The sequence below is a fragment of the Manacus candei genome, unplaced genomic scaffold (assembly GCF_025592945.1).
Source record: "Manacus candei isolate 608988 ecotype Guabito, Panama unplaced genomic scaffold, ASM2559294v1 h1tg000028l, whole genome shotgun sequence".
In the NCBI taxonomy this organism is placed as follows: Eukaryota; Metazoa; Chordata; class Aves; order Passeriformes; family Pipridae; genus Manacus; species Manacus candei.
The window spans coordinates 8028006-8042293 of record NW_026138076.1 but is presented as its reverse complement, the minus strand read 5'-3'; the positions used below and the strand labels follow the sequence as shown (position 1 = coordinate 8042293).

Here is a 14288-nt window from a genome sequence, read left to right as displayed (position 1 = left end):
AGCAATCAAGCAAGCAGCAATAAAAATTCCCCATTTGTAGATCTCATCTGTTAGAAAAGTCATGCTGATTGTATTGCAATTCTGATCATGCTCCCACAATTTTTGCTACAAAATGTGGGGACATCAGACGTGAAATGTTTTCAGTTTAGAGAAGGACTGGAATATCATATTCAAAACCTATCCTTAGGCTAAAGCAAAACTGAAATTTTACAATATTAAAGGTGAGGGCATGAACTTGGGGGCTTAAAGCAAGAATTTCTTCTGCGAATAGCGGACTCTTCTGTTGGAAATGAAAGAGTAGTAGTAATACTTGCTTTTCTACTAAATAACTCATTGCATGCCACCAGATAAGATGCCAACATATTATTGCTATGAAAACAAAATGGAAGATTTATGTATGAGAGGACTCTGAAAGACTTAATGTGATGTGTCTGTCTGTATTAGCAAGCAACTATAATTGATGTCCCGGGAATTTTCATCTGATAAATCCCAAGTCACTATATGGCTCTGGGTGGTTCTTTGGACTCTGTTTTAGCTTTTAAGAAACAAATTTTTAATTTCTACATAAACTGTGAAGTATTTTGTAGTTGTGTGATGACAAAGCAGTACAGATTTACATATAAACTTCACAACATAGTTTTTTCAAAGTTTTCTGAGAGAAAAAGAATTACCAAAATTTTCATGGTCACAATGTCACCCTTGTGCATAGGATTACAAAAAATATATTTCTACAAAGCAGAGAGCACTTAAGGGTAGTTAAGAGAAATAAGACCTGGAAATTTAATCTTGAATATCTTGGCAAAGGTCCATATTTTTGCTGTTCCTAATAATGTCTTTGTATATATTGACAAAGTTGGATTGTAGCTATACTTTCCTGTAATAACTGATACTTTTACAGAAAAGGTTTCATTCAGAATTATTACCCATCTTTGGCTGTTTATACATTCCCAGATTAAAAATGAAAACTCTGCTTTGGTTTCAGATATCCAAAAGTAAGCAAGCTACTAGTAATTCTTATTTCATTTGAAATACAGATTGCTATTGTTTTTGTCCTGTGCACCCTCTGAGTCCCTGTTATTATTTTCCATCTATTTGAACAGGAAAAAAAAAACACCTAAAAGAGATGTATTAAAACTGATAATCATAGCAGATAGCCAGAGACTGTGGCCATTATTTTATGAATAAATCACTGCACTGATGCATAATGAAGGTTGATGCACCACAGCAAGAAAGTAGTAGTGAGGGGATGCCCCAATAATCTAGAAAAATAGTGTTTAAGATACCTGTCTAAAAACTGAAAAATAAGGTATTCATGGGGGGAAAAAAAAAAGGAAAAAATATGACAAAGAATTTAATTGGTACCAGGCAAGAAAAGAGCAAGGAATGGAAAAAAAAATAGAAAAAAAAGGATGACTAAATTTTTTTATCTTTTTGTCTTTCTTTCTGGCAATTATGTGTTAACATAACATTATTTTAGGATTTAAAAAGAATTATTTTCCTTTTTTTCCTCCAATAACTTCCAGTTAAAATTCTTTTCTTTTTGAATGTTTGCTGTTTTCTCTGCTAATTTTCTGTTTGCTTCCTAATGTCTTATTTATTCTCCTGTGCTGTTGACATATTTCTTTCCTTTTATTCTGTTTCAATATTTTCTCCATTGTGTCTCTTCTCCATTTCTTTCCCCTATTCCAATCTTTTATTTTTTTTTTTTGGCTGTCCTCCATTGAAACTACTGCAGTATTTTTTTTTTTATACTATTATTGCCAGAAAAATACTATCCTTGACAAAGAGAAAAAATAGGCTGCTACTCTGGAAGTAGCTAGAAAACTGGCATAATACCAGTGAAAATAATCTTGGCATGGGACAGACTAGACAACCTAGAAACTTTTCCATATATTGAACTTCAAGGTTTTTCTGGAAGTAGTATTGGGAGAGATTCCAAAATACTAAAATCTCTCATGATGTTTTAATTGTGAAGGGCTTAAGGGACTATGGAGATAGTCTATTCTAAACCACACAATTCACACTGAGTGTTCATTTTGCCTTTCATCTTGTTTTAAATTGAATAACAATAAGATGCTTACTTTAACTATTTCAACTCAACCCTTCACTTCTTCTAACCAGATGAGAAGAGTTTCTGTGCCAGGGGCAGAGGCAGATACTCTTAAGTAGGTTTTCCTCTGGAAAAGAGCAGTGTGAGTCCTGGATCAGCACTATAGTGCAGTGCACAGGCATGAGCCTTCTGGCAGTACATGTAAGGTGGAGGAAAGGCAGAGCTGAAGATTAAGGCAGAGCCCAGAGAATTTAATACCTTGAGGACTGTAGTATGTCCATACATTGTCTTTTCTTTCTTGCTTTCTTGTCAAACTTAGCTGCATTTTCAAAACATTGCCTTTGAGACTGTAGACCTGTGTAGAGGGATCTGAGGCTTTTCTTCTTGCCTTTTTTATGGAACCATGATTTGTTTAGTCTTCAAGAAAAAGTACTTATGTATGTTTGGGTGCAAACATTTACTTATTTCATTTATTGTTTCCAATATTTTGATATACACACTTCTGAAAGACTGCAGAGAATTTAATAGAAAACAAAACATCCTCTCTTATCCAAGGTCATACTGTGTCAATCCCTCAGAAGACATCATTTATTAGTACAGGAGCCAGAAGAATACATGGTAGAAGCCAGCACTGACACTGGCACATTAAACAGTCTTATAGAAGTTCAACAAACCTTCAGAAACAATAATTTGACATCTTAGGTTTTTTTTCTCCTTGGTCAGCTATCCATTCGTTATGTAACTGAAATATAAGACAGTCACTTGATTAAGAACTTTTATTAATAAGTAGTCAAAACTAGAAACTGTGGAAAAAAACCCCCACAACCAACGAACAAACTAACAGCACTTGAAAAAGTGAAAGATTCATTCCAGATTTGGAGCTAGTTTGCATTGTCATTTCTAACACACAGGACTGAGCCTTTTATTTTCATATCTTGGTGTAAGTCTTTGCCAGCCTGCTTCTATTTCCCAAATAGCTTCTGCTTCACTACATTTTCATCTGTATAGAAAGGGCATGGACATAAACACTGATAAAAGTGAATGAAATCTTCCCTACCTCCCAGCTAAGGCAGGATACTGGCAGGCTGTATTTTTCTTTTCAGAAAGTATTATGCTAGGGATTTAGTCTTTTATTATGATTTAAGAGGGATTTTCACCAGGAAGCTGGCAGCATCAAGCTTTTTTTGCTAGATGTGGTGGTGCTCTATGATATATAGGTGTGCATGTCTTTTGGCTGCTGTAACAACCTTCCTCAAAACAAAGTACCATTAACTATAACTTCACCTTTTAATCACTGCAGTAGATTAAAATAGATTTCAGTCTTGCTTTTTTTTTGCCTGAATTTTCCTCTGATTAAAATCAAGACGGAAGATTGTCATACATGTGCCTGCATAAGGAGGGGAATGTGAGAGCTATACTTTCCTCCATGGACCAGGGAGATATCATCCAGCTGTGAATACAAAACAGATTTCATGAGGATGTTATTTCCCACGTTAAATAAGCAAGAAACACTTGTATGGTTAGGTTTTGGTGCAATCCTGAATTCTTCTTCCCATTATACCATTACTATAGTGGTAATACCTGGTAAAAATTTATCTGAACCTGTTGAACAATTAACACAGTTATCCCACCATCCATCCACAGCAGAAATCAAGATTCCAAATTAGCACAACTTTAGGACAACAGAGGTATAAGGTGTGGTTAGGGATTTACGCTAGGTAATAACAATTTGTTTTAGAAATCAGTAGAAATAGATGAGTCACTGAAAAAAACCACTTTGCATCTGTAGTTCCATTTTCTACACAAGAAAATTTTTCATACGAGAACATTTCAATGAGGTATAAGTGTATCATGTAATCAGAATTAAGCTGTTCCAAGTGGTGAAAATACTAAGGAAAAAAAGGATTGGCCACTTTGTACGTTGAAATAAATACCATATTGTATTTAGCAAGCATTCCTGCAAACCATAGATACGTCTGTTGTTGAAAAAAGGGCACATGCATGTCCTAGAAAACTACAGTTCAATTACTTAGAACAGATAAATGTTTTTCTATAACTAAATTAATGTCATCATAACTAAGCTCAAATAATTCTCATTAATACCAATAGGAAGCTGATTCCTAGAAAGCAGATAGTAGAACCCTTACACAATTACAAGAAGCAGATTTGCAGTTGATTAATTAATAAAAAAGATTAAATTTGCTTTTATCCTCTGATCCTCTGCAACACACTTGCAAACGCATATACAGTCTGTGCCTTGCGTTCTCATAGGTCGACATTTATTCCTGAGTCCTGAACCCTCTTGTAATGTAATATAGTGGTAGAAACTAGGGAGAAGGGTAAATAATGTTTTCCTCCATTTAATTGTTTCCCTTTCACTTCCAGGCAGTTTATCAGAACTGCTTGAGTCTGCAGGTGCTTTCCTGCATGTTCTTTGGAGTCATGTTCAGCCTCAAGGAGTCCCATGACAAGCAGTGGAGGCAGCTGTGTGAACACATGTCAGGATGCACTGGGGGTGTCTGAAAGAATAGGAGGCAAAACTGAAGTTAGTACAATGTTTGAGAAAATTATTTTCTTTGTAACTGTAATAAAGGAAAAACATACCGGGGAGCAGACTGCAATGAAGAATTGTATCCTCTAATGCTAGTTGCACAAATTAAAAAAAAAAATACCTGGACTTCGACTCTGATTTGCAATGGAAATGAAACTGTGATTGGAAAGTGACAGTTATAGTGAAGGTTTTAAATTGTCTGAAAGACAGATGCCTGAACTTCTGCTGTTGTCTGCCATGACCTTATGATATAACATGAAGGAAAAGAATGTAAGCTCTTTAGACATACAATTTTAGTGCTGTCCATTTTTCAAAACCATAGTGACTATAAATCCCTATACCAAAAATCAGTGTGGATCAAGCTATGCTTTGGATGTGATTTTAGTTATTAAGGGTATATGAATCTCATTTAAACAGAGCTCTGGTATGCAAACATTGCCTTAGTTTGTCTGAACATGATGTTCTTCTGCAGATGCTCAAAAGCAGAGTGCACAAAAAGCACATTACAGCATGTCATGTGAAAGTTTGACAGTGTGGGCAATGGCACTTGATGAATTCCTACAAGACTTCTGTCTCGTACTGGTGAACTGTCTGACCATTCAAGTTGAAGAACTCAGAACTGATCAAAATGCTTCAAGGGATAAAGAAAGGAGAAAACTCCCCACTCCTTCCGTGAAATTTTGTGCGCCTCACTGTTTGGTGAAATCATGGCTGGGCTTCGCGCACAAAGATTTGGGAAGGGCTCTACCCACGTTTGTTGCAAGTGCGTTGGTGGCTAAAAAGGCCAATACGAGACAGGTACGTCTGGTTGCAAAAGGCACAGCAGAAAGACTCCTTAGGTGGTATATTCTGCAAGGCACGATTCTTTCTGCATTGTCTTTTCTCCTCAAGGGTGATCCTGCGTGTGTTCTCAAAGGGATCAGCAGCGTTATAGATGGTGTGTCTCCAGACCTCCCGATTGGAGGCCAGAGTAGACCAGTTATGTTGATCAATATGGCCAAGGCTGAGATGTTGTTTCAGGGAGTCCTTGTATCTTTTCTTTGGGGCTCCTCTCTTGTGGCAGCCGGTGGCAAGTTCACCATAAAGCAGGAAGCAGGATCTTAGGGAGGTTTGGTGAAATACTAGGCAAAGAAATCCCCAAGAAAGACTATTAAAAAAGTATCTGTGGAGGTTTTTTGCTTCTCAGACTTCTTGCGCATATGTCATGAAACATCAGTTTGTGCTAGGAAAAGAGAAACTTATTATTTTCTTCTGGAACAACTGTCCTTTCTTGGTTCCTCCTGCTAATGCAGGTGCAAAAGGAGGTAGGGAGACAGAGGGAGGATTTGCCCCTCTTACACTAATTTATCCAATTTTTTAAGCAAGAAAAACAGCATTTTCACCTGTTGCTTCTAAAGACCATCTCCTGACACTTCCATAGAAAAGTGTGAGGTCCCTGAAACTTAAAAGAAGCAGAGGAGATAGTCAGGGGGGACAGGGGAGTGAAAGCAAACAAAGGTGCAGAATGAGAAACAGGTAAGGCAGGAACCAGAGAAAATGCAGAAAGGATCTTGTGCATTATTTCATACATCCTCCTGTTGCTTACCATCTTATACCATTCAGTCACCATTTGATTGATGAACTTGATATTTGAACTTGATTGAAAAATTGAAATTTACTTTATCCATATGTTGGGAATGCATGCAGGATCTACTTTTTGGGCAAAATATATTCAGTTCATATTATTATCTTTGAGTGCCATGTTTGGATTTTAATCGGTTTGCCCACCCTCTTTTGTGCAGTACGACAATAATCAAACTTTTCATTTTTAAGTATTTATGGAAAACAGTATCCTAAACTGGAAAAAATTGGGAAAAAAAAGATAGGAAGAAATGGACAGAAAAATGAAAGATAAAAAGAAGGGATTTAATCAGCAAACTTGGAAGACAAATTTAATCTAAAATAAAAATTTAATTGCCAGATATTAAGCCCCATGGTAAAATCTTATGATGCACACAAAGCAAAAGAAACCTTTTGCAGACTTCTGGAGTAGGGACCCTCCTATTGGAACTACTGGGCCATGAATATTGGCAACTCACTAGACACTAATTAAATTCAGATTTTACTTTTTAAAAATCTTTTTCCTGTATTGTCTTAAAATATTTCAAATGCAAGAAATTATGGTGCAATATCAATATCTAAATACAGTGAAGACAGTTTTGCTTCCTAGTTCATCATAACATGAGTTTTTATAACAAGGAAGATGGGCCCATATATAGTATTTTTCTATCTGTTTTTCTAGATCTTGATTTAATGAGTTCTGCTAAATAAGTTGGACTTAAAAGGGAAATTTTTCTGTTTATATGTTAAATTTCCACTTTTTAGAAGAGCCTGGGATTGGCTTGGTATGCTTTTCCTCCTGTTGTGGTTTTGTGTGGATTTTTTTGGTTTGGTTTGGTTTGGTTGTTGTTGTTTGTTTTGTTTTGTTTTGTTTGGGGTGGTTTTGTTTTTTTTTTTTTTGTTTGTTTTTTCCCAAATGGTATTGTAAAAGGAGATCAGGCAAATGGGGTCAGTTAGGATTTTGAAGGTAAATACCCCTGGAAGCACAGTACTTTATTTTCATTTAATAGCCCTTTGGATCTGTATATAATATCTCCACTGCTTAGTGACACGACGTTCTTCTAAACTGAGAGTATTCCAGACTGTGCCTAAATTAATCCTGACCCTATATTTGTAGTTTTGAAAGCCAGTCTAGTTTGGTTTTGTAGTTAGACTCTCCCAGGTAACAGGAAGCTAGAGCTTTGGCTCCTTAGTTAGCAGCTCTGCACCCAGCTGAGTGTGTTTATTATAAACGAGGACAACTCCTCAAATTTCCATTCTTGGCGGGACTATGCTTGGCTTCAGTCTCTTTTCTGGACATCACTGAAGATAAACATTAAAGGCAGTTTCAATGTTGCCTCATAAAGATTTGCTTGACATAATGTACCATAATGATATATGTTTAATCAGGCTATTTAGTTTTATCAAAGGATCTTTTAAAAAATGAATCATAGCGTGTCATTTGAATATAAATGTAACCTAACTCAGACAGCTCTCTGTATTATGAACCAATGCAGTATAGCAACCGAATATGAAAAGAAATATTTGCCTAAAGCATGCAGGTGATAACAAAATTATGGGATATTTTTGACCCATGGAGAAAGCATTTCTCTGCTCATTTGAAGAAAAAAATTACTTCTATTTTGATCTCATTAAAAAAACTGGAAAATGTATTCTATGGCATTATTCACAAAAATGCACAGCATTGTATTGTCTCACACCTAATTTGGAATTTTTAAGTGAGATTTAAGGAGTACAAAGGTCCACTACAGCTTTTTAACATGAGAGGATTTCATTATTAATAGGTATAGATCAAACATAAACCTCTATTAAAAAATGTCATGAAAAAAACAGCATTTAAAATTAGTTTAGGTCTCTAGTGTATATTTTTGTAGAGCTGGAGGTTTTTGTTTCAGGTGATATGTTTATGTGTTCAAAAAATGATTCCTTTCTACTCTCCCTTCTATTTAATTCTCTAACAGGCAATCTTTCCCTCTGCACCTCCTAGCACTTTCACTGCTTTTTTGCATGATTCATTGAGCTTTTTGTCTCACATATTTCATCCAAGTGTAACAAATTCCCTCAAGCCAGCATTGGTCTAGAAAAGGCTGAGGATGGGAAAACAAGCTATTTCATATCAGGGTTAAAGACTTTAGATTATTGTTCTGCATTATAATAACAATGAATTTGTCTACTTAGATTTTTTTTTTTAAATCAGAGTTCTAGTTGAGATAAACTCTGATTTGTCAGGCAAAATTGTATCAGGGTAAATGAGAGTTCTGTGGCTGATTTCAGGGAAGCTAGGTTTTCACTCAATTTCTTTGCTTTTTAAGTTTCTAAGATACAAATCTCTGTTCTGTTGACCTAATTTGCTGCATTCTCCTTTTCTGTTTCTACATGGTTATTCTTACAGATCAGTGGAACACAAAGGTGCCTTCTACCAAGATTTCCATTATATTGAAAGCAATCACTTTCTTCCCTAGAAATATGCCTCCCGATGATCAGGTAGTCTCAATCAGCTCTTTAGGGAGTATTATTACCCATCAATATGAAAATGTATTTGGTGCACTGCTGTATTAGGAATACATTTGGTCTAACACATGATTTATTACCTCTCCTCACCATTAAGCTCCTCTGACCAGTGTCTGTTCTGATGTATGTCCTGAGCCCATTATCATCACTGAACTAATAGAGATAACACTAAAAATAACCATAAGAAAACTAAACTGGGAAGCTTTCAAGAAGACAAAAGGTATTTTTTTCTACCTCTTTTCAAATAGAAATGTTTAAAGGTGTTGACCCTTTGGACATGATTATTAAAACGTAGTGGTATGATCTCCTAGGTAAAACACTCTCAACCACAGATATTATGAATATAAATTTAACACTATCAACACATTTACTTTTAATGAAGTAAAAATGCTTGGATGGCAGCCAGCCTCTCTACCTCATATAAAACTAGCCTCTATGATTATCTGTTTAGTAGAAATCTAATTATATGTTACAACAGAATGCCTAAAAGATGAATAAACTGGTTGAGAACATACTCCTTCCACACATGCAAAATTTGGCCCCACTTATTGCTTGTTTAACATTACTGATGAAGGTGTGTGTTTTCTCCCAGAGATAAGCATGGTCCCATGGGCCAAATTCTCCTCTGTTTTACATGTAGTGCAGACTCTCTGGGTTAAATAGTTAGAATACGCTCCATTGTCATATTGTGCCTTCGCAAAATTCTCTTTTTGTATCATACACCTTAAAAACATCACTTTGGAAAGGTGACAGTGCTCTTGTATGTGCCAGCAAAACCTGTCATCAGCTTGGCAGATGGAAATTAAACCAAGAAAAGCATGTAAGTATTCATGTAGGTCACAATCTGAAAAAATAATCCATAAAATTGTACTGAAGCTTTATTCTGCTTCCTTCGCCAATTCAGCTACTGCAGACAGCAGTAATTTGTTGCACAACACTAAAACACATGAGAACTAAAGTTAGTTTTAGGTTCATGTAGGCAACTGCACATTTTAAACAGCCTTTGAACTACTCTAAATTATGCTACCCTTGAAGAACTGCGTACCACATTCTTGCAAGTACAGATGGGAGCAGTGAAGAATTGTACAATAGATTCTCCCTCATAGAATTGCCACAGTTGATGCTACAGTAACTCGAGTTACCCAAGTGGTGCAAACCTCCCATAGCAAAACTGGAGGCCTTACTTGATAATTTTTCATTATAAAAATCTCTCATATAAAATTAGGCAACTGTAGTGAGGAAGATAGATGTTATATTCAGCTAAGGAGGTGGTTTCAACTTTTTTTGATTAGCATCACCTGTAAGGGGTTATGTCCTACTATGTAATAAACTTCAACCTCATAGAAGTAATTTTGCTTACCTTAGTCACAGAATCACAGAAAATAGAATGGTTGGGGTTGGAAAGGGCTTCTGGAGATCATCTAGTCCAAGCCCTGCACTATAACAGGTTCACTCACAGCAGGTTACACAGGCTTGTGTCCAGGTGGGTTTTGAATATCTCCAGAGAAGGAGATTCTGCAACCTCTCTATGCGACCTTTTTCAGTGTTCTGTCAAAACAAAGTTTTTCCTCATATTCAGATGGAACTTACCCTTTTGGTGACCCCAGGAGCTGACAGAACACAGGCTGTCAATGACAGTTTTAAGATGCATTTGCAACATACACAGAGAATAAATAAATAAATAAATAAAATATTTTTTAAAAAGTAATTTGAAGATTTTAATATTTTATGGGTTTCGGAAATATGATCCCTCAATTTCCAATACCTAGCAGACGGAAGAATGAGTAACACCCGTAATGTTTCATGATTTGTAATATAAAGTGCACTTCATAAAACTGGAAGCAATGTTAAAACAACATTTATTAGTCAAAGCCAAAATTAGTTGGCCATATTCTTAATTCTGTGTTAATGCTTCACTAGTGTTGGTATTTATATTACCTTTATTACCTGCTTGAAGCACTTTAGTGTGTTTGGTAATTGAAATCTCTGTATTCCCTTGTACCTCAACACATTGGATTTTAATCATTAGTTCCTGAAACATGTTGGTTTGATGTTTAATAGGACATATCTCTGTTTCACTTCAATTTTTTCTTTTAATCTTATCTTTATGCTTGACATCCTCCATGCTTCCTTCTCCATATTTGTGGGATTTGTCATTCTCAGCAGTTTTTGTGCTAAAAGTATTTTGAAACTTATGATGTAGAAAATAGAGGTTATGTTTTATCTCCATATGTATACTACCAGCTTCATTTCTTCCACTTGGGTCTCTCAAATCCATGACTAGGTTAAGAAAAATCTCCCATTACTCCAACAGCTCTCTTGACCTTTCCATATGCCTTTTCATTTACTCAGTCATTTCACACTCGAGCTGTTGTTTCGGGAGAAGGCGAAATACAGCATATTTTTGTAACTAGTTTATTCTCTCAAACCAATTCAAATTCAACCCTGAATGACACTGTAGACTTAGGAATGATCAGGTCACCACTGTTCTTCACTCAAGTAACAAGCAAATCAATGCCTATATGAACACCTGCATGGGAAAACAAGAAGAATGTTCCTCTCTGCATTTTCTCATAGCATGGAGTGGACCAGTTGCAAGGAAAACCCAAACATCTCCTCACAACAATGAATTTGCTGTCTCATTTATGCTGGTATTACAACATTTTTTATCCTTCTCCAAGTTCTCTTCTCCAAAGAAAAAAGGAATGAAGTAGTCTCATTCTTAGGACTGCTGCTCATAAGGAAAGATTCTTATTTCACATTTCTGCTGGCTTCATCTAATCTATATTTGTTATTTTTAATAGCCCACCTAATGTAATCTTCAAACCAGATTTAAGTTATGTCCATAATACTCTACTTTTCTTCATAAGACTATCTACTTTGTTAGAATTCTTTCCATTTTTATATAGGCATTTTAACAGCCTTTTGTTATTGAGCTCAGGTTATGGTATATTAATGTCTACAAATTCCCCATTAATCTGTCATATAGCACATTTCCAGCACAAAAAACTCCAAACCATTGTTAACATATACTCTACCTTTTTGTTTTCATCCTCTCTATATATGTATTAGAGAGGCCGCGTTCAGGTAAGACTTCAGTTTGCTTGAATAGGTTCAGCTGACTATAAGATGTTCTTTTAACATTAGAATATCCAAAAAACTGAGTTACCGATGCACTCAGATAATTTCTAGAAGCCTTTCCTTCCCATTCAATATATTAAGGGTCAGCAGGAATTCAAAGTCTCACAGGAGACAGGGCAGTTGAATCATATAGAATCGTTTAGGTTGGAAGAGATCTTAAAGATCATCTAGTTCCAATCCCCCTTCTGTGGGTAAGGATACCTTCCACTAGACCAGGTTTCTCAAAGCCCATCCAGTCTGCCCTTGAAAACTTCCAAGGATGGGGTATCCACAACTTCTCTGGGCAACCTGTTCCAGCGCCTCACCATCCTCAGAGAGAAGAATTTCAGTGATAAAAGAAACACTACAGGAAATGTGGGCACCCTTCAGAAGAGACCTGATTACACAGGGTATGGAGAAGGCTGACAGTACGCAACCACTTTTTCCCCCTCAGTCTTTACCAGCAAGTACTCCAGCCACACTGCCTGAGTCACATAAGGCAAGGGCATGGTCTGGGAGAATGATGAATCACCCACTGCAGAACATAAGGTTTGAAAGCATCTAAGGAACCTGAAGGTACACAAATCCATGGGATTAAGGGAACTAGCAGAAGAAGTGGCTAAGTCACTATCTGTCATATTTGAGAAGTGATGGCAGCCTGGTGATGTCCCCAGTGAGTGGAAAAGGGGAAACATAACCCCATTTTTAAAAAAGGAAGACTCAAGTAACTACAGTACAGTCATGCTCACTTCTCATGTGGCCAGAAATGGCTACCAAGAGTACTTAGATCATGCTTTCCCTAGGGGCAGAAGCAAGGAAAACTGCCCTGGAGTTCCGCAGATCATTGTCTTGCCTTTTGAAAGATGTGGTGCAGCACTTGGTGCTCTATAGTCTTTTGTGCCTCCCCCAAGCTCCACAACCTTTCAAAGCTGTCAGAGAGCAGCCTGACATCAGCTCACTCAACACCCTCAGAGAAATCCCCTCAGGTTCAGTGGACTTCTACGACATAAGATTTCTCAGGAGACCCCTGAGCTGAATGTCCTACCATACTGGAATTTCTCTGCTCCTTGATCCCTGCTTCTGGACTAAAATGCCTGGGAACAGTGTCAGTGAAGACCGACATGAAAGAGACACCAAGTACCTCTGCTTTGCCTGCATTTGCAGTTACTGCATCACTCAATGTGTTTGGCAAGCAGGTATATACTTTCCTTGCCTGATTTACTACTTATGTAGCAGAAGCCCTTTTGCTTTTGATATCCCTTGCTATCCCTGATTTAGCTTTGGTTTTTCAATCACATCACTACACACTTCAGCAATGTTTCTATATCCTCTTTCATAATCTGTCCTAACTCCCACTACCTGTGTACATCAATTTTGTATTGTTCCACCCTATTTAGCCACGCCTGCCTCCTGTTGTTTTTTTTTTCTTTTTTTGAGCATCAACATGGATTTTTCTTGTGTTTTAGGAAAATTATCTTTAAAGGCCTGCTAGACCTTTTGAGCTAGACCTTTTCCTGTGGGCGTGGCTCCCACAAGAACTGCCTCCCACCTACCTCTTCTCTGAGCAAGTCACAGCCTTCTGTTGTGAGGTCCAGGGCTACTCACCTTAATCCCCTACAGGATCTTGGGCTCCTCTGTATCAGGATCATTACAGTCATGGCTCCCATTCACTGTCCCAGCCCTGACAGTTCTTAGCCCTGACACCCCCTAGAAACCTCCCCGTTTGCCCAGGGGGGTGGAAGTCCCGCAGGAGAACCAGTGCCAGTGACCAGAAATTCGGCCATGGCAGTTCTGTGTCCACACATGGTGCTCTAGTTCAAATGTAGACACAAGGAATGTGAGAAAAGGCTAGCAGATAAAATAAATTATTTCATTACTTCCTAGAAACATCTAAAACAAACTAAGGTTGCTTTTTTGAGGCTGTTTGGTTCAGGATTTATTTTGTTTTTTGTCCTTTTTACTTTAGCAATAAAATATGATGGGTAATAAACCCCTCTTCTGAAACTGCCCATCTTCCTGTCTCCAGCATAAATGTATTTGTGATCAGTTTAAACCTATTTGACTTTGGGCCAGCATGGCCATTCAGGATTTCATACTGTAGTCATGTATAGTAATTGTACTCCTCTCAGCTTTTATTTTGTGAGATTAAATATGCCAAGCTTCTGTAGTTTTGCCTTCTTTCCTTTTAAGATAGGGATATATCTTATATCTTAAATATATATAATAAGACTGTCTATTTTGATAAAAAACCTTGTAACAGTGAAGAAGTTATGTACAGGTCATTAACAGCATTTTGTGTCCCATACTTAGTCAAAAAGAAAATATATAATTAAATATATGCCTGTAAATAAGTTTGTTCCTTAGCAAAAAAAAAAAATTAATCTGTCATTTGCAACATAGAACAGTTACAAACTACCAACATGGCATTAAGAAAAAATAATATGGTACAGCATTTCA

The 14288-nt window shown here is 36.8% G+C and overlaps 1 protein-coding gene across 1 annotated transcript in view; it reads left to right on the top strand.

Annotated features, from left to right (window-relative positions):
• YIPF7 (Yip1 domain family member 7) overlaps positions 1-4892 on the top strand; it is a 41986-nt gene extending 37094 nt beyond the window's left edge. The window contains exon 6 of the mRNA XM_051790101.1: positions 4436-4892. Within this exon, the coding sequence (XP_051646061.1) occupies positions 4436-4457 (22 nt within the window). The 3' untranslated portion in view covers positions 4458-4892. The remainder of the gene's footprint in view (positions 1-4435) is intronic.
• Positions 4893-14288: the final 9396 nt, after the last annotated feature.